We start from the raw sequence: 21460 nt of genomic DNA on the forward strand, positions 1-21460 counted from the left end.
ATATTATTCTTACCAGCCTTGTGATTATAAACCACAGGTGTTACTGATGATGACTTCCGTGAAACAGCATATGAAGTTCTTTTGGCTTCTGCCGGGGCTTCAGGGTATGCTTCTATGTTCTGGGCATTGTCTTCACTTGAATTTTTTCATGGATAATTGTTTTGTAAATCTTTACCATTTTTTCATGTCACATCTCATTAATTGAGTGTACAGGGGCCTAATTGTACCATCCAAGGAGAAAAAGAAAGACAAAAAGTCCAGATTGATGAGGAAGCTTGCTCGTAGCAAGAGTGACCATGTTGTAACCCAATCTCAACATGCCCCAGGATTAACTGGTTTACTGGAGACCATGCGCATCCAGTTGGAGGCATGTTTACTTATTTTTAGTTTGATTTAACTTCTTTTTTTTGTTATCCTAGCAAGATCTATTTCAGATCTATTTTCATTTTTGTTGAAAGTTGAAACTTTTCATTTTCCTTTGGTCAGTAGCATGGGTTGTCTTGGTATGGGTGTGGTCTCTTGGAGGATGGTTTCCCATCTTATATGTTCATGAAATTAGTACATATTTTCAGATTTGGCATTGTTTGTGGGAAAGAGAAGCAGTTTCACCACTTACTTAATGGTTATCCATGATGGTGATGTTGTGAGGAACAATTGGGAATGGATGACAGATTGGACTTTAATCAAGTACAGAGAGCACATTTACATTTTTCTGCTGGTATCTTTTGCCTTGAGTTCCCCCCCCCCCCCTTTTATTTATCTTAAGCAGTTGACCCTAGTTGCCATGTAAATGGTTATGAAAAATGTTGTGAGTTGCAGTTAGATTGTTGTTGCAGTGGTCATGGCTGGTCCTTGAAATACATTTTTGATTTCTTGTAAGTCAATGGTTATCTGCTTGGACTAGGTGATGTAGTCACTACTCCTAGATTGTATGAGAATAATGAGACCAACCAGGAGCCAGTATCCAGGGCCTGGGATGAAAATAAGCTCAGCTAGGTCAAATAAGGGTTTCATGTCAAACTAGGGTAAGGGTTGGTTAGATCTAAAGTCTGATGGTATGGTTAGTGGATATTGCCTGGAATTGAAGTTTCAGCAATCTAGGGTTAGGTTTTTGGGTTTGGGGAATTGAAGAAAGAAGGAATCTAGGTTTAGAAGTATACTTAGGGGAAGGGCTTTGGAGCAAATTCCTGAACAGGGTAGGGAAGGATCTGAACCAACTTTGGTAAGATTCTGATGGATGGATTGGGCTGGACAAATTTTCGGGTTTCTTGGGAAGATCTAGAGATTGGGACGCAAGTAGGTTCAAGTTTCCGACTGGGGCAAGGGAATGTCTGATCAAAATATGGGCTGTTTCAAATGGTGGGAATGGTCTGTGGGTGATATACTGATACAGGTCTTGGAAAATGGTAAAACCAAATAGAATAAGCTAAGATTGGGGCTGTAGAAGATTAGAAGAAGAGGAAGAAGAAGAGGAAGACTTGGGAGCTGGGGAGAACTCAACTTACTGTTGATTGAAGATCAGCAGGTTGAATGCTTGAACAAGACTTTGATATGCAGAGAATTCTTGGCAACTTGAAGCTGCCTTCAATGGATATCAAACTTGGGAGCTTGGGGGAAGATGAACATTTGATGGAGGGGGATGAGAAAATTAGAACCACTAATTTAAAGGGGCTACAATACATCTTATTAATCAAATAGTAGGTTCGACTTAGCTATTACATCCATATTTATAGCCATAATGGCTGACAGAGCGTTCTAATTTGAACTTGGACGTAAAATAGAAACACGACATGCACTTAAACAAGAAATCTAAGTTCTAACATGGATCCACTAACAAACCATAAACTTAGTTACAACTCCAAACATGATTTAGATTAAGGACTAATCAAAATTAAAACACCTATGCTTTGGCCACAGTTTTTGTGCTGGTATAAAGAGAATCCATTCACCTAAGCTACATGATATAGAATCTTGGCGGAAGCAAACTAGCGTTATTTGGACCAACTGTCTCAAGTCAAACCAGACCAGCTGGTCTTCTAGAAGGGTCAAAAAGTTCAGCTCACTTGAACAGTGTCATTGCCCCTTTTTGGGTCTTAATGAAAATAGTAATAAAAGTTTCGATGGGATCTTCTTGCATTTGCAATTTTCAAAGACTATAGACTTCAATAGATTTTATTTAGTTTCTATTCTAGTAGATTCTTAAGATTCAAAATAATTGTTTCTATTTTAATCAGGGGTGGAGCCAGGATTTAACATCGAGGGGTGGCAAGTACTGAATTTTGTCACAATCCACAATGATTTTTTGACCCATTGTCTTTATCATTAAAATTTTCTCCAATCAGGGGGCCAAGTATTGATATTTCACACATGGGAAGAGGATCAGAGGTGAAATTTCAAAAAGTTGGGTAGGGGAGGGGGAATTCCACAAAATTGGGGGCCAAGTACTGGTATTTCACACATGAAAAGAGGGCCAGAGGGGGGATTTTAAAATATTGGATAGGATAGAGGGAAATTTAAAAAAGGGGGGGGGGGTTGAGCCATGGCCCCACGGGGCCCTGGGGTAGCTTCGCTCCTGATTTTAGTATTCTTGCATGTGGCTAAACTATAAAGCCTGGTAGTTTCTAATTTTAGATAAGGAAGTTTCTATTTTGTGGTGCTGAGAATATTGACTAACTAAGCAAAGTCCAATTTCTATTTTTTTGGTTGAGCAAACCTTTGTTCTCTTTGTATATATTGACTGTTCTCTACAGGTTTAATGAAATTGATTATTGAAGTCATACTCTGTTATTCTCGTCTCTTTTTTAAGATGGGTTAGGACCTTGCTGCTGAGAGCTAATAACCTAGGGTTCGAGAACCTAGGAGAGAGCTGAACTACCTCTTTCCCACTTTACTTTTCTAAGTTGTCTTATGTTGCCTCTCTTGTTCAAGTTTCACTGAAGCTACACTTGTGTTGCTGCTAGTGTTGATTGAAGAAGGTCTTCAAACTGAGATAAACTCTTCCATCAAGTTGCTGCTGTATTTAACTATTTCTGTCGAATCTACTCTCCATTTGAATAAGGTCCCTGATTGAACAGTTTGATTGGCCATAAACGTTAGGTTTCTAATTCTCTGTTCTGATTTTTCCGATCTGTGAGTTTAAATGGTTTAAATCATCCTTCGATCTTAGTTACATTACAACACCTAATGGTGATGGTGTAGTGGGGAATTCCCTACACTTCCCTACACCTGAGGCTGGTTTAGCCTGACGAACTGCATCAGAAGGATACCGGATAATTCCCTGGTGCGATAACTGGGGCAAAGCATGGGGCCTGTTTGGTACTGTTCCATGAACTAGATGTGACCATTCTGTGCCAACCGTTCCCCGTGAGATCAAAACATTTTTGCTTCTGTCAGTGTATCATCCTTGGCGGAAAAGAATACTGATGCATATAGTCTGAAAGGATGTTCAGGGATCCAAGGAATGAAATTTGAAAGTTTTCCCCATGTTGGAACCAAAATATTTTGGAATTCTTCATGCGTGTTTGCAAAACCATTTCTTTTTTGGTAACTTTGGTGAAGGCAGTCTCCCCTCCCCCCAATGTAAGATCTGTAATATTTCTTAAAAGGAGGATGATAGTTCGGCAAGCTAACTGAAGAAATTGTCATCCTCGTTCGAGTTTATCAATTTGAGAAGTTTCTGGATAACTAATGTAGGGTATGATCAAGGATGACTTAGAACTGTTTAACCCACAATTCAGCAATAGTTACATACAAGGACAGGGTTATGATCTGAGAAACAAGCAAACTTGTGGAAATTTGCTTACCCAGTGGCAGGGTTTTATTTTCTTACTCATTATGAACTGAGATCCCTGGGTGGTTGGCCACTTCTGACTCATCAACTCCCCAGATATACCAAGAGACTATTACAAAATATTAACTAAGTCAAGTGCACTCCTGATTGGAAGAGTTGAGAGTACACCTTTAGAGAGCTTCTTACTGATTATGATCTGAGATCCTTGGGTGGTTGTCCATTCTTGACTCTCATCCACTTCGTAGACTATCCAAGAACCTTTCACAATTTATTAACTAAATTAAAAAATGCTTCTGATTGTAAGAGTTAAAAGGGCCAAGGACTGGGCCTAAAATGACCGTAGGAGAAGTTTCGATGGAGGATGTCATAGTCTAGGTCTTGTACTAAGTATGACCTCAGGTAGAGCCTATTGCATGGCAAGGATTGGTTTGCAAATCCCATCCAGCTGAGATTCTCCTGACTAGCTGGTTTATGACTTTTTCCTCATTCTTTCATTTGTCATTTTCCATTTCTCATTTCTCATCTCATTTTGATGATCCCATCCCTCTTTTTTGCTTAGACCTCAGGTTCCTTATCTTTTCCTTCCTTCTTTTTTTTTTTTTTTGGGGGGGGGGGGGGGGTGGGGGAAAGGGTTTTTGTTGTTGTCATTGTTTAAGATGGCACTTGTATTTCCTTTTTGTAAAGCTTTCATGCTTTAATAGGGTTTTGAATTGTAAATGTTTTCGAATAAAATTCTCTCCCAGATCTTGCAATCTGGCAATTGGTGCCAATTTATGAATTCTGACAATTATGAAGAAGCTTTTGAAACCTTGTGTGACACATTATTCTCATAGTACCATAACATTTTCTGAATGGAAGTTACATGAGATGGCTTGGGCAGTATTCATTAGTAAAATTTAATGCTGCATGTTGCCTTTTCATTTCATTTTTTTCCTAGTTGAAATTTTGTAGTTTAGTCTATCTCTTTGATATCTGGCAATAACATAGTTAACCTTGCTGTCAATTTGGATTAAAGTATAGAATTTCCAATTATCTTTTGTTGATTTGGACGATGTTTTCCACAGATTTCTGAGGCAATGGACGTGAGAACAAGGCAAGGTCTAGTTCACGCTCTTGTTGGGAAAGCAGGGAAAAGAATGGATACTCTTTTGGTTCCTCTGGAACTGTTGCACTGTGTCTCACGGACAGAGTTTTCTGACAAGAAAGCTTATGTGCGGTGGCAAAAGAGGCAGGTATTTAAAAAATAAATAAATGTGAGATCCGTTATCCAGAGTTTTAGTCTGTCCAGTGATAGATTTGACATCTGTAGCTCTTTCTTGTATTTCTTTTGGCATAGCTAAATATGCTGGAAGAAGGGCTTGTAAATCATCCTGTTGTAGGATTTGGAGAATCCGGACGTAAAGCCAATGAGTTGAGGATTCTTCTGACAAAGATAGAGGAATCTGAGGTAATTTTTATTTTCCCTGTATCTGTTTGAAATGGTTTCATTTGTTATATGTTGAATAGCATACCTCCCTAGTGGCTGTTTTCTTGGCTAGTTATGTGGTCTTGGTGCCTGACTGTTCCAATGTGATCTCTCCCTCCCCCTCTAAGGGTGGAAATTAGTAAGGTGGCAAAATTCAATACTTAAAACCAATACCGTGCTCTGCTGTTTCCATACCTACTTTTGCATACAGATACGTACTAGTAAGATATAGTACGTTTTGGTACGAAGCCAGTATGGGAAAACAGTACAGTTTGGTTTCATTATGTAAAAAATACAAAAATGTTTCCTTGAAATTAAGGTAACTTTCTCTCCTTGAAATTATTGTATGATAATTATTATGATGTAATTTGTCAAACACAAAATAAAGGTTAGCAAAATTAGGAGAGTATGAGCAGAACTTTGTGATGGGGTGTTTTTTGTCTCGAACACAACTGAATACTTCTGTGTTCAGTATCTGAATTTTTCAATAACTTTGGCGATTTGGCCAAGAGAGTTTCAGAAGGCAACTGATTCATTGAGAAAATGGTGTATCCGACAATCAAATTCACATGATATTGCTATCATGCTATGCTGCTGAGACCACCGCCTACTTAGAGAAAGTGATACAACCAGGATTAGCAATTACAGGGTGCTCCATAATTTGGGCCCAAAACAGCCCACAATCATGTAGCACCAAGAGTTGACCGAATTACCCAAGGGGTATTTTGGTCATTTTACCACCCCTTAGCTTAGAGTGGTCTAGTTAGTTTCCCCATGCTGTTAGGAGTTACAATCTATTTTTATCTCCTCAATTGAGTTAGTAGTTAGAGTCCTGATGTAATTAGGAGTCTTAGTTGGAATCCAATTTCAAGTAGGATTCCTTTTTAAAGTTGATATCTTAGTTTGCAAGTTGTATTTGTTTAGGTACACTTTACTTAAGAATCCTTTTCCTAAAATTTTACTAGGGAATTCTAATCCAAACAGGATTCCCTAGTTGAGTCCAAGTATGTTTCCTTTGTTGAGGCCTGGTTAGTTTCCTTCTATGTAACAAGGCTCTAAATAGCCCCTCTCACCATGTGACGAGGCAGACTTGATTGAGCTTTGAAGGAAGAGTGAAGTCGTGGGTTCCTAAGAGGAATCTCACGGCTGAGTGTGAGTTAAAATTCTGGAGTTCATCATTCCCTCCTCCTTCAAACCTGTGGCAGCATCTATTCTTCTAGTATTCCGCAAGTTCAAGTAAGTGAAACCCATCCCCTTCCCTAACCCTCGCACTCCCACCCCTCCATCCTTGCGGCACAACAATATCCCTCTTTGATGTACTGCTGTATTGGATGATCAAAATAGTAGCCAATCAAGATCTTTTCACAGGGAATAAATTCCAAAGTTAACAAATTTAGTATGAAATAGAATCAGATGTGAAACAAGACTGAAACCTAGAGTTATATCACAATGAATCCAACATAACAAGTGGGGCAGAAGAGCTCTTTAAAGCAGGGGCAGAACTAGGACCCAAATTTGTGTTAGGCTGAAGTGTAGATCATCATTCCGGAATGAGAAAGATACCTGAGATTTGATATCAAGTAGATGGCAGATCTAATTAGTAACCAGAACAGAAAATGATTACTAAACTAGACTTGTTAATAGACGAAGAAAGTGAGGGAACACCATGAAAAAATGAGAGCTATATGGACAACAACATTACTCCCGGGCTTCATGCTTCAAGGTGGATTGATTGGATCGAACACCAACCTACCTTGATCAAACACAAGGTTTCTCTAGAGAGAAGAGGGACTTGCAAGGCAACTTTAAGTTCAATTGATGAATGAGTGATTGACCCTTTTGCACAAGTCCCTTTACATAGCCATTTTAAAGACAAATATTAAATACGCCATCCAACCACTAGCTAACACTCACCTATCAACCACTTCCTAATCCTTGACAAAGGAAAGTTCCTTTGGACAATGAGTTCCTTATTTTCAAACTATAGCCCTTTTTATTGATTTTGATGAATTTCTCAAGGATTAGACTTGGAGTTAGATTCAGCCCATGAAGATTATAACATGTGGGCTGACTTTAACCCACCAAAATGGTCATAGCCCATAAAAGCCATGGGCTGATTTGGGTCATTACCCTTGTGATCCATTGGGACTTTTTTCTAGCATATGTCTTCAGCGTTGCATCACTCCCCTCCATAAAATCCCTATTTCACTCCCTTTCACCCTCTCATACCACTAGTAGGATTGCACCCCTCCACTAGTCTCATCCCTACTTCCGTCCTAATCAATAGGCCTTCATCCCATTTGTTTAAAAGATTCTACAATTCATCTTCTTCCTCTAGAAACCCTAAACCCTTGTTTCATCTGAACTATCATATCTCCCTAATCCCACAACCAAACCCTAAACCCTCTTACGATTGCCATCTCCCACACTCTCTCTACCTTCAACTTCAACTCTAACCCTAGAAACCCTAGAGTTCTAAAAACCCCAAAATTTCACAAACCCTAACTAAGGAAAATTTCTATAATTAAAGTTCTGTTAAAACAGAATATTTCCTTTATTTTCAGACCTAACGGGCTAACCCTAGCCTGGCCAAACCAAAGGCTAAAACTCCTTCCCTGTTAACCCTAGACTATCCTAACCATAATCGTAAGACTTGGGACTCAAATTAGCCCTATCTGCAGGGTTTTAGTGCATTATTGGCTGCCATCCACAACCTAGAACAACAAGGTATTGAATCCCAGATTGCCTGCTGCTTCTTAGAAAAGATCCTATCATTGGCCCTGTAATCCAGGGTTACATTAGAAAGGGAAGATGTAGAATATGACTGGATACAAGGGCAAAACAACATTGATGCAAGGCCAATCCACAAGTCAATTCCTGGAACAGAAGCCCTTTGGATTGGATTCGAATGACCAAAAGTTTTGTTTTCCAATGAAGAAGTAGATCTATGAGATCTTAAACGTTGGTAAGAGAAGCACGGGATGACGAATGAAGGGAGATGTTGAGTGCTGAGAGCTGCCAAAAAACCTGCCAAAGTCTGAACTCTCGAAAACGAATGAAGGCTTTTATACTTCTGCAACTTTTCGTCATTAGGGTTTATAATAGAAAATTATATTTTTACCCCTTTATAGTGTTTTTTGGTATGGTATCGGGACATACCATCGGTATGGTACTTGAAACCGGTACGATACTGTACTGAGTTCAAAACCGTTTTTATGTACTGTACTTTACCAGCCTTTTGAAACTGTACTGCTCGGTATGGTTGTATAGAGTTGTAAACCCCCCCCCAACCACAGGCACACATGGTAAGTATGTTTAAGTCTTTTTGTTTTGTAGGGTAAATGACTGATTTTTATTTTTTAAGGGAGAAAATTATGCAGTAATATAATCTATTCGGGTAGTAGGGTACTGATCTCATGTTAGATAAAAATGAAGGGAAGAATCTGAATTCAGTTAGAAGACTTAGGCTGGGCTGGCCTCAGCCTCCGAACTTTTGTGCCCGTAACCAGCCAATGGTTGTCTTGCTCTAGCTAATAAAAAGGCGAATTTAATTTATCTGAATGACATTGCATCTGTTCATGTGAGGTTTGCTAGAGTAGGTTTATTGTTGTCCAGGTAAATTGTTCATTTCAGCTTAAAGTTGGTACTGCTTACTGCAATGTTGTCTAATTCTATTTAGTTGATGTTGACTTCATTCTTCTGCTTCCATTTTCTGGTTTTGAGTCTACTTTGTTTTGTTTTTTTCCTGCCAGTCTCTTCCTCCTGCTACTGCTGAACTCCAAAGGACAGAATGTTTAAGATCTCTTAGAGAGATTGCCATTCCACTTGCTGAGAGACCAGCTCGAGGTGACTTAACTGGGGAAGTTTGCCATTGGGCAGATGGCTATCACATCAATGTTAAGCTATATGAGAAGTTGCTATTCAGCGTCTTTGACGTTTTGGATGAAGGAAAGCTTACGGAGGTTGGTCTAACTGCAGATGTTTGTTAGCTATATGATATTATGATCCCAAAGGAATCTCTTTGTGGGTTTTATGCAACCAGCAGAGGGACCTTGAAAAGCACCCTGCTACACGAATTCAAAAGTTACCACAACCGATTATATTTCGCTTTCCTGATTATCCCACATATTCTGCACGTGTTGTGTGCCTTAAATCTGGAAATACAGATAACCGAAAAGTAACCACTTTCTTTGTTCTTATAGTCAGCATTTTCCTTATGTTTAAAGACTATTGCATTCCTTTACATTCTCATATACCTGTACATCACAAAATAAACCATTCTCCAAATACTCTAGCTCTTCATTCAACTAGCACCCTCTCATTACTCCAGGGCAGTAAGTAAAGGTCCAAGCCATGCAACCCATCACAGCACATGCTGGTTTCCTTTATATATTTTGTCTGTACTAGTTAATGCTATTTTTTTTTAATCAGGAAGTGGAAGAAATTCTTGAACTTCTAAAATCAACCTGGCGTGTATTGGGAATCACAGAGACCATTCACTATACCTGCTATGCCTGGGTCCTGTTTCGTCAGGTATCATTTACAACTACATGCCCATGTGCTGAAGTGCTATCGTTTTTGTTATGCATTAATATGATGGTTGTGTAATCTTTACTAATAAGAATTTTACATCTGGCATATTTCTTCCTCCCCTTAGCTCATTATCTAATCATTGTGCTCACCAAATGAGATAAATTTCTTCTACATGGAGAGGAAGTTTCCAACCCACGTGGTTGGATTCTTGATACATGTCCATTCAAAGCAAGATCTTTTATTTTTAGTAAATTAATTAAAATATTACTTAACACCACTAATCACTGAAGAATTAGGCCCATAATTACATAAATATTTGGAACAAAGGCCCAACAACACCCATATCTATCAATTCAGTGCTGAATCTACATCATTGCCCATTGATTAAATTTGTGACTTACCTTGCTGGGCTGGCCCAGATGGTGAAGAGTACCCCCCCTCCAAAAAAAGAAAAAAGAAAAAAGAGAAGATAAAATAAAATACCCCTACATCATCCTATTCTTTTTAGCCTTTTTGATCTCCCATTATCCCATAATCACTACCAATCCAGCATGATATGTTGAATCTCTTTCTAGGGATTAGGTGCTGATTTCAATGCGATTCAATCACCATAAAAAGCAAGGTGGTGATCGTTTGGGTGGTTCTGAGGTTATGGCCTTTAATAATTTTATTGAGCAAGTTGGTATGAATGACCTAAATGGTCTGGCCCTAAAGTCACTTGGCACTCAAGTAGTGGATTCTTGAATTGTATGTGAGTTGGGCATCGTCTTAGAATCTTAGTTAACGAAGCCTTGCTCTACTCCTTTCCTCCCATGTCTCCGTTGATATCTTTGGAGTCTCTATCCATTGCTCCATGATGCAACCTCAATTGAAATCTTCAAGAGTATCAACTCATGTTGCACCAAGAGTTTTTTTTTTTTTTTTTTGAATTTTGCTTATGGGATATGGAGGACCTTTATGATTTGGGAAGTGATGGGATGATTTTGATAGTAAGGGTGGACGTGGTTAATATAGAATGGCTTAGTAATCACAGACGGGATGGTTAGGTTTGGTTTAAGGGAAAAGGGCAAGTTAGGGTTTTGTGGTTAAAAGTTATAAGCTCTTCATTGATATCTAGGGTAGCCCTTTCCATGGGGAGATATGTAATAAATTCCTAGAGATGGAAATTGGGGTTTATAGGTATCATAATAGGTTGAAACTTGGAGAGAATTTGGGTGTAATTTATGGATTTGATCCCCCAAGTTTGCTTGGGTTTGAATGGTTTAATTAGAAGACATGAGGGTTCTTGTTTTGGGGGTTTGAGGGAGTACGAAAATTCAAGAAAATACTTATATCTTGAACTTGGTCGGTCAAAATTGGATCAAATTAGGATTTAAGGTCATCAGGTTCGGGGATGATGTACCTGAAGTGTGGGACATATCTACAACAACAACAACAACAACAACAATAAGCCTTGTCCCAACTAAATGTGGTTGGCTACATGGATTCTTGCCCTCCAATTAGTTTTGTTTGAGGCCATACTAGATACAAGGCCTAAGCTATGCATATCCTTCCTCACCACTTCTCCTAAGGTTATCTTAGGTCTGCCCTAGCTCTTCTAGCTCCTTCAATTTGGATTATATCACTTCTCTGTACAGGGGCATTTATAGGCCTCCGTTGAACGTGGTTGTGCCACCTCGACTTTTTGGTAGCTTATCACTTTTGAGAGCAACTCCCAAACCAGCTTTAATGTGATTATTCCTTATCCTATCCTTTGTAGTTTTGCCTCTCATTCATCTTAGCATCCTCATTCTTGTTACACTGACTTTATCTATATGATTCTTTTTAATGGCCCAACGCTCTTTTGCACTGTACATCATAGCTGGTCGACTGACGGTCCTATAGAATTTTCCTTTAAGCTTTAATGGAATATGTCGATCACACAAGACCCTGGACACACCTCTCCACTTCGTCCTCCCTATTTTGATTCTTTGGGAAACTTAATCCTCTGTATCACCTCTTTTATTTATGATTGAACCAAGGTATCTAAAACAATCACTCTGATGAATCTCCTTATTGTCAATTTTCATCACTTCATTGTTTGCCCGATCATGCCTAAAGTTATAAACTAGATACTCTATCTTCGTTCTACTTAGTATAAAGCCTCCTGATTCCAAAGCTGCTCTCCATGATTCTAACGTGATATTAATCCCTACATGAGTCTCATCTATCAACATAATATCATCACAAAAAGCATATACCGAGGAACCTCGTCTTAAATGTCTTTGGTTAATCATCCATTATAGATGCAAATAGATATGGGCTTAAAGTTGATCCATGATGTAGCCCAACTATAATTGGGAATTCATTACTTTGTCCCCCCACTGTTGTTACACTTGTTATTGAACCATCATACATATCCTTAACTATGTCCATGCATTTACTTGCGATTCTTCTTTTCTTTAGAACTTGCCAAATTAATGCTCTAGGAACTCTATCATAAGATTTTCTTGATCAATAAATACCATATGAAGGTCTATCATACACTTTCTATACATTTCCATAAGTCTCCTAATTAGGTAAATAGCCTCTATCGTAGATCTTCTCGGCATAAACCCAAATTGGTTCTCCGTAATTGAGGTTAAGTGTCTCAAATAGTTTTCAATTACTTTCTCCCATAATTTCATAGTATGTCTCATCAGTTTAATGCCCCTATAGTTATTACAACTTTGAATACCTCCTTTATTTTTGTAAATTGGAATCATGATGCTTCTCCTCCATTCATCTGACATTTTCCCTATGCTCATAATCTTATTAAACAACTTAGTCAACCAAGCTAGCCCTGGGTTCTTAAGCTCTTCCATACTTCTATTGTGGGACAGATCTAACAGTTATAGTTATATAGATCTGGCGATGGATTTAGGGTATCTTGAAAAGAGTGAAAGTTCGAGAAAAATAAAAAAAGGTGATATGAAAAGGGGACTAGAATGTAGTCTGACAAATACCTGTATGAGTGAGCCTTGTGAAGCTTTGGATCGAAGAGAATGGAGTTTGTAGGATATTAATTTAGCTGTAGCAAGAATCTAGGCTTGGCTTCAACTGTTTTCAATCTTGGACCTTCCAAATTGAACAAAAACAGTTGCAACAGCAACACACGAGAACTATTGGAGGCTTTATTGATCATATCAAAGTTGGCGGCCTTACTGCCTTGCCATTGAGTGGAGGGGCTTATTTATACATAATAAGCTAGAGGTGTAATCTAATTTGAACTCCTATTTCAATTCTAACTCAAAATTGAAACTAGACGAAAATATAAACTAATTGACTTAGAGTAGCACACTTGAAACTGAAATTAAAACATAGGAAAAGGCTATTTGCCCTTGTAACTTAAGTTGGGCAGACTGTATATACCTAAACCACTCAAACTATACTACTAATTAACTAACCCATTTTCGTACTTAGCATAGATGCTAAACTTTTAGGCTCATAGTTCAGGCCCATGACCACACAAACCAATGAAACATAGGCCCAACACCCATATCTATCAACCCAAGGTTGATTTCAAAGGAAAATAGGCAAATTCAGTGCTGGTTCTGCATCACTCCGTCTCCCTGCTTGTTCAACATAGTATCTCCTTTGGCCGAAAACCATTTAAATACTTTGATACTCGGTCTTTCCAAACAGCCTTCATCTGCATTGTCTTGGAATCCATTTAAACTCCAATTTGCCGTTTTTGAAATTTGTGGAATTCTTTTTCCCTTGAAAAACTTCTGGGTCAACGCCTGGTAGCCTGATGCCAAATCATGACTTCTTGTGTATTCTTAGAATCTTAATAAGAAAAGGTTCTCTGAGCAAGTAGGGTGGGATGGAATCTCCTTTGCCCACTATATCCTTTCCTTATTGACTGTCATACTCTCTGCATCTTAATTGTTCAACCCACCCGCTATTGCAATCCTATTCCCACCGGCCACCACTACCAGTGCTCCTCTCTCTGTCTGTTCATCACTGATCTCAACTTCTTTCTCAGATTCTCTCCCCTCCTTCCTTCCCCCTGTTGTCTCCCCCAACCATGCTTCTGATACTCCAAATTCTGATAATCGTGATGGTAAATATGGCCACTCTCTTATGTGTCTTAGTTAGACCTGTAAATGGATCAGATTTGGCTCAAATACACCATTTGTATCCAAATCGGAAAAGCAAATACCCATCCGATTCATAATCCAACACCCAATGGATGTTTACAAAAAGTTTCCAAATTTGAATCTGAAATTTTATCGGATATCCGATCCAATAAACTATCAGATTATTGATTGCCGATTGTCTATTACCAATTTCCGATTACCTTGCCGATTACCGGTTTCCAAATCCAAATTATCAGTCTTCCTTCTATTCTTCTTATAAATTGAAATTACTGCTATACTCTTTTCAATAACCCTTTATAAACTGAGAAGGCTATTATATGCTTGCAGATAAAAGAACTAAAGAGTAAAGACTGTATTCAGAGGAAGAGACTGTGAAGAAGAAGCAAGGATCAAAGATTTAGAACAAACATCCTTCCACCTTCAAGATTCTACCTAGGAGACCTGGACAACCTTTGCTGCTCGATTACTCCCTCTCTCTATTCCATCTGTTGTCTTCTCCAACTCAAACCCAACCTAAACAGTCCCTTCTGTTCTTCTTTCCTCATCATCGCAATCTATGTCACTCCAGAGTTAATGTGTCACTGCATCAAAGGAGACACCTACCATGTAATGTAGTACTGTATTTGATTGATCAAAACAGTAGCCAAATAGGACCTTTCACTGGGAATCAAATTCATATTTGATAGACTTATGATGAAACATAATTTAAATGTGAAAGAGGGCTGAAACTAGAGTGGTATTATAAGGATAATAACATAGCAATACAGATTGAATAGATCTTCAAACATGGGCAGAATTATGATGAAGAAATTGATAATAAAAATGTAACATCCGGGCTTCACACCGCAAGGTGGATCGATTGGATCGAACACCAACCTACCTTGATCAAATACAAGGAGTCTCCATAGAGAAGGAATGCTAACAAAGCAATTTGATTTCAATAGATAAGTTTTCTTCACCTCTTACATAAGTCTCTTTATATAGCATTCTAAAGAGACATAAACATAAATGTAACATCCAACCACTAGCTAACACCACCTACCTATTAATAACTCAACTACTACCCAACTCTTGACAAAAGAAAACTCCTTTGACAATGAGTTCTTTTATTTTCAAACCATAGCCCCTTTTATTGACTTTTCAAAAACTAAACTTGGGCCTATGAAGTTCAACATATGTGGGCTAACTTTGACACACTAAAACAGTCCTAGCCCATGATAGCCATGGGCTGATTCAGGTGATAGCTTTAGGCCTTTGATGGGCCTAACCCAATGGGCTTCTTCTTTCTTAAATATGTCTTCAATTCTGCATTACCATGTCAAAAACACAAGACAAATATTGAAGCCCATATGTGTTAAAGTGACTGTAATCAAATCAAATACTAAACTCATTAGTGTTCAATTTAGCAAATTTTGTTGCGAAATCGGCCATCAAAGTTCCCTCTTGAACTTTCTGTTCCTCTGTTTGACAGATAACTGTTGCTACTATTCCGCAACTTCACTAATTATTTGTATGAAAATCTTATAGGCGGAGAACTTCAAACTGATCAAAGCAAATAACTTGCACAACTCCTATTTGAGAGAGGATGGGGAAGGATTTGGCGCGAAACCATGTAGTAAACTGACAAGCCATCAAGCACTAGTTCACCAAACTGAACCAAACCAGATCTTTGAGTAACCATGAACTGTGCTTGCAGATATTTAAGTGACCTTGAAGAACAAGACAAATGTCGGTTTGCATGCTTAAGCATCAAATCAGACTGTAAGCGTGCTCTATAGTCCACTGGATATAAGAACATGAATTTTTAGGTTTTGGACAGTGAAATTAAGAAATTCCTTGCGATTTAGAGAATTCAAGAATCAAGAGTATGACAAAGAAGAAAAAGAAGAAGACAAAGAAGAAGAAACATGAAGAAAGGGGGAGAAGATGAAGAAGAAGAAAGACGAAGGAGGCTCACCTTGTCTTAATGGAGAACACCTAGACCAGCTGTGTTTACACTTGCCGCTGGTTGAAAGGGCAGAGCTGCTAGGGTTTAAGTTTTGCTGAGCTCGAAGAAGTAAGAATGACGGCTTTGTTTTGGTAATTTGATTGAGTATTAGGAGTTAGCTATTAGGGTGAGTTGGTTCATAGCCTGGGTAAGTGGCTGACTGGCCCAACTGGGTAACCGGTTTAGTGAATGTCACATTGTCACTCTGTGAGGTACCATTTAAAATTGACATACAATATATATTCCCCTTTTTTTTTATATAGTAAAATAAACCAATTTGTCTAATTGGGTAAAATTTTAACCGGATATTATCTGATCCAATAAGCATTTGTGTGAATCCAAAATGCGGTTTCTTATTGAATGGAGTTGGATATTTTCCCGGTAAGAAAATTTTCGGATTCAAAGACCCTTAAATGAATCAAATGTGAATTTGGAGGCGGATTTCGGCTATCCATTTATAGGTTTAGTCTTAGTCTCACAGGAACCATACTGCTTTTTTAGAAAGATCAAACACATGCATCATTCTCTATTCTTCAGGAATCTCATTGCTCCTCTCTCAAATGAGTTTCTTCTGACTCTATCAGCTCCCCAGTTCAGTAGAACTAAAATTTCATGCTTGCCTCTCATCGGGGAAGGCCAAGGGAAAGGGTGCCATCCAATGGGGGGCATGATAGAAAAAATATAAGTGAAGAGGAAGAAAATGGTTAGTGGTAAACTCTCTGTTGAATGGACAAAAGAAGGCTGAGAGCTGAGTTGAATCAAAAGATGATGAAGAATGGAAATAACTGGCAGTAAACCTGCAGTAAACCTGCAGTAATACCAAACATGGCAACTGGACCAGAGTTTCCCGCTGTACAGATAGGTGACTTTTGTGATTACTACAAGGAGTAGCTTAATGAGAAGCTGTGATGTGAGAATGTTGGGATGCAAGCAGAGAAAGAAGCACTAGTTAAAATGATGCAAGAAGTCTTGAGCAAAGGAAGGCCACAATATTCTCTAAAATGTGTTTGGTAGGTTGTAAACAGATTCCCTAGTTAAGCCTAGACGATCATGAAATAATTCATGTCCATCCATGCAACTACTAATGGGGTGCAGACTTGAGAGATTCCAAGTCACCCACTTGTTCAGAGAATCTTTTCTGATCCTTGTGTTTCGTTTGTACTGTTTGCTTTTATTCAATCATTTGGTTTGCTGCTGACGGTCCTCTTATTAAATTTATTTTGGACATTCAGTTTGTTGTTACAGGTGAAGAGGGGCTTCTGCAACTTGCCATTGGGCAATTGAAGAAAATACCTTTGAAGGAACAACGGGGTCCACAAGAAAGACTACACTTGAAAAGCCTTCATTCCAAAGTTGAAGGTGATGGAGGGTTTCGTGAATGGACATTTTTACAATCCTTCTTATTACCAATTCAGAAATGGGCTGATAAACTGCTGGGAGATTATCATCTGCACTTTATGGAGGTTTGAAAAGAATATCTTTGGAGCCCCTTTTGTTTTTTTTTGGTTTTGTTTTTGGAATCTGGTTAAATCGGTGCCTGTATCGAATTCTGAGCATTGATGAATGTGAAAAACTTGATTTTGAAGATATACAAGCTCTCTCATGGATAAGATGGACATATTGATAGTCTAATATTATGTGTGACATCCTAATGTGGTTGAGGGCTCATTCTTATTTCATTACGTACACCTATGGCTCTCATCTTAATTGTAGTGTACTGTTAAACAGAAAAGTTGAATGTTGCATGTGACATCCTAATGTGGTTGAGTGCTCATTCTTATTTCATTACGTACGCATGTGGCTCTCATCTTAATTGTAGTGTACTGTTAAACAGAAAAGTTGAATGTTGCATGCTATATTGTGAGTTTAAGATTTTATCTGCTCAAGTGTGGGTTAATAAATAATTTAGATAGATGTGCCTAATAAATCTTTATTGTGTTTTGATTTTGGTGCATAGAAACTCATTACCAAAAAAGTAGAGAAACAGTGAGGGTCTCCTAGAAGAAGAGGGGAAGAGGGAACGATCCCAAAGGAGGGGAGAAAAACTAAAACACAAAGTCGCACTCACTGCGAGAACCAATGGGGGGAGGTCCCAAGAGGCAGCAGTTGATGTAGTTCCAACACCTATTTGGGCTTCTAGTTAGGGGAATAATCCCAGGGTTGGGTCATGTCTAAGGTTGGACCTTTTATTCCAAAGGTTTACTTGGAAATTGCACCAACAACCCCCCCCCCCCCAAAAAAAAAAAAAAAAAAAAAGGGAGGGAAAAACCGCCCAAAGAAAAAAGAATAAAACACAACTGAGGGAGCGAGGGCTAAAACATCTATATAAGGTGGTACACAAATTTAAGTTTATTTCAGTACTTATGTGGGTTGTCAAGTGAGAGACATTTGGATCTTTTCTATTTTAAGTATTTATTTCTAATAGGCAGCCACCCATGATTTGGATTGTTGCTTTAATTCTTGGGACAAGTTCCCTATGTTTTTTCCAGTAGTTCAAGTCCTCTTTTAAGGAGTTGGTTTATTATTTTGACTTTATTTAGGACTTCAAGTCCTTATTGTAATTGAAGAGCCTAGAAGCAATATAAACCCCCTTGAGGGATGAATAAAGCTGTAGCCTATTTCGATAAACTTCTGCAATGCAAATTGGTCCTTGATTATGTTATTTGTGTGGACACACTCCTTGGAGGAGGTCAAGTCCTCTTGCTGCTCCGGTGGTTCAAATTTCAGGAAGGTTGCTAGGTGCTTAGCATTGAAATCCTAACTCCTATTGCTGACTCTAGAATTCACACACATCCAGCTATCTTCCTTCACCATTCAGGCAAGGAAAACTGATTGCATACTCAACTGATGTAGTGGCTTTAACTTCATCTTCGCAAGCTTCGGCAGTAGCATCTGCAGCATTTCTGCCTTTTGTTCTTCCATTGTGGCTCCTTCACTTTTATCATCCATGGGCTGTGGATGGTGACTCTATATAGATGTAATGTTATTGTCCTATTGTGCATGCTCAACAGCAGTTAATCGGACATCAAGGTCATGAGTTATTGTCATTGTTGTAGCTTGGTGTGCAGCCATATCAGTCATGCTCTTTTGAAGCTGTTCAAACAGCCTCATTGATGCTGTTTCATCCATGGCTCTGATACCACATTAATGCAGCTAGCCAAGATTCTCTAGAACAGACTTTGGTGCAATTTCAACTGAGGCTGTTATTGGAGTTTTAGGATGTTATGGTAGTCTCTTGGGGGTGAGGGAAGGTCCAATAAAGGAAGAAGTTGGACTGATTTCAATTTCAACCTTAATGGAAGACTCCTAAAATATAGGGGTTAGTTGAGCAAAATTTGGAGTTCTAGGTCAAAAAGGAATAGGAATGATTCTAGGGCTCCACTATGTAGCCCTAATGGGGAGGAGAGTGTTCATTATAAGAGGTGCAGATTTGAGCCGCGAAACTCGCAGGTGCATGTTTCGGGTTCAGAGGTCCTTTAATGGTAGTTTTGTGGGGTTAGTGGCTTTGAATACCATCCAAGGTCAAGTAGTCTTTATGGGGTTATTAAGGAAAACGGGGTTTCCATAAAGAAACACATTTGAGGAGGAAGATGACTTGCAGATTTAGTGGAGGAAATAGAGGTCAAACAAAAAATAAGAAAGAAGAAAGGTCTCAGACCTGATTTGTTGCCTGCCTGGAAACTCCTCTGTGGAGTACTTGCTTTAGCCAACCAAGGAACTACCCATCAGCTTGTCAAAGTCCCACAGCAGAGGTTTTAATCCAACTCCTTTCTGTCAAGCTTTCCCAGAGAGGATAGTGGAAACAGCTTCAAATCCTTCAATTGATTCTCATTTTGTGCAAAAATATGCTCTGAAAAAAAAAAAGAAAAACTGTCTTATTCTTCCCATGATGTGGGGCTTTTAAAGGGCTAAACAGCCTAGAATAGAAGTCCTAATTGGACAGTTAAAACAGAAAAGAAGACCTTGCATGGGCTACATAGAGTCCCACCAAAAAGAGAAGTCCTACGGTCTTACCTACTCCCTTGCTACCAGCTGGCGTTTCTTTTTAAGGAAGTATCAAACAATTAATAACTCACATGTCACAACTAACTAAAATTCTCCTCCTATTCTTACAACTTAAATCGACCAGGATCACATTTAAAAAAATAATAAAATTGAACCAAATAATAAAATATTTTCTTAGGTAGTGTTTGGACCCTAGATGAGTACTTTTAGCTCTTAGACATATTGGATTGAAGGCCCATAACTTAGGTAAACCAACCCTAGGCTTACTTTAAGTAAAATAACCCCAAATAGGAGCTGTACCTGCATCAAACCTCAGTGAAGTGCATCCATATGTATGAGGCTCCCACTAAATCTGGGTCTGCAAGGTGAAAATGTATGCAGCCTTTGCCCCTTTTCATAGTTCATAGCTGTTTTGCCGAAGAGGCTCTTTCCAATTTTTGAATCCACAGCCAACCGGGTTGCTATGACAACTTAACTTGCCCATTTCTATAACTGTCAGCATGAACTCCAAATGGGAACATTTTCTGAAGCTCATGGAAGTGCCATGTTTTATTTCTTATGGATGTATATTTATAGTCCGAAGAGAGCGGCGCATCATTAATTTGTGCCTTTTTTCTTTCCTGATTTGGTTGGTGGGTTTGGCTTGATAGTTACAAGTAATTTGAGAAAAATGGTTGGTCCAGTGCATGAAGCTCCTACCACTGCAATTTTTGGGAGGTGTAAATGTACACTGCCTTATTGCTGCGTTGCAGGAGATGTCGTTTCCATGTTTTGACCTGCAAGCAATAACACAACTGAATTATTGTTCCTAGGTCCTCTGCTTGCAAAGTATTTGAAATAAGTGCCAAGGGCTTCTGCACAAGCAGAGTCTGGGGAGGCAGTTTTCCTACGCAGTCTCACCCCAACAATTTTTTGCTGGGAGGCTGTTTTGATGCCTGATGTCGGGGCTGTTTCGATGCCTTGACCTCGGGGCTGTTTTGATGCCATGATCATTTCTATTTTTGTGTCCTGCTTGGTCTAATACTTTTGGTTATACATAGGAACTTTGATTCTTCCCAGAAAATACATTTAGCTAGTTCACAACTGTTCTTATATCATGTTCTGAATTTCAGGCTTGGTGTCCTATAATTTCACGTCAACTAATTCTCTACCTTTATAGGGTTCAGTTAGGATGGAGAAGATAGTGACAGTTGCAATGGTCACTCGGAGGCTTCTTCTGGAGGATTCTGAGGTGGTATATTGGTTTCTTTTTGTTTTTTATTCATTCAATCAATTAATAGCCTTTGAAGGATAAATACCACAGCATGGTTTCATGAAGGTCTGAAGGGATTCATTGTTAGTGTTGTCAAGCTGCTTGATTTCTTCTTCTGAATGCAGGATTTTTCTGAGTTTAAATATCTCCCTGGCTGAAAGGTTGAAAGTTATTATTGGTATTCCATGCAGGCCATGCAGCCGTATGATACAGACCAAGACCAGATTGAATCATATATATCATCATCCGTAAAGCATGCATTTGCAAGGGTGAGTAATTTTGTAGTTGAATGCAGTCATTGTGCTTG

The 21460-nt window shown here is 38.7% G+C and overlaps 1 protein-coding gene across 1 annotated transcript in view; it reads left to right on the plus strand.

The window, feature by feature from the left end:
- Window positions 1–21460, plus strand: part of LOC149010014 (protein unc-13 homolog) — a 53449-nt gene that overhangs the window by 4154 nt on the left and 27835 nt on the right. The window contains 9 exon segments of the mRNA XM_089161334.1: window positions 38–104; window positions 214–367; window positions 4855–5022; window positions 5127–5237; window positions 9008–9217; window positions 9687–9788; window positions 17129–17359; window positions 21061–21135; window positions 21345–21422. Of these exon segments, the coding sequence (XP_089017460.1) occupies window positions 38–104; window positions 214–367; window positions 4855–5022; window positions 5127–5237; window positions 9008–9217; window positions 9687–9788; window positions 17129–17359; window positions 21061–21135; window positions 21345–21422 (1196 nt within the window).

This window comes from Hakea prostrata, chromosome 7 (assembly GCF_041222555.1).
Source record: "Hakea prostrata isolate BN-2017 chromosome 7, UWA_Hpros_2, whole genome shotgun sequence".
Classification (NCBI taxonomy): Eukaryota; Viridiplantae; Streptophyta; class Magnoliopsida; order Proteales; family Proteaceae; genus Hakea; species Hakea prostrata.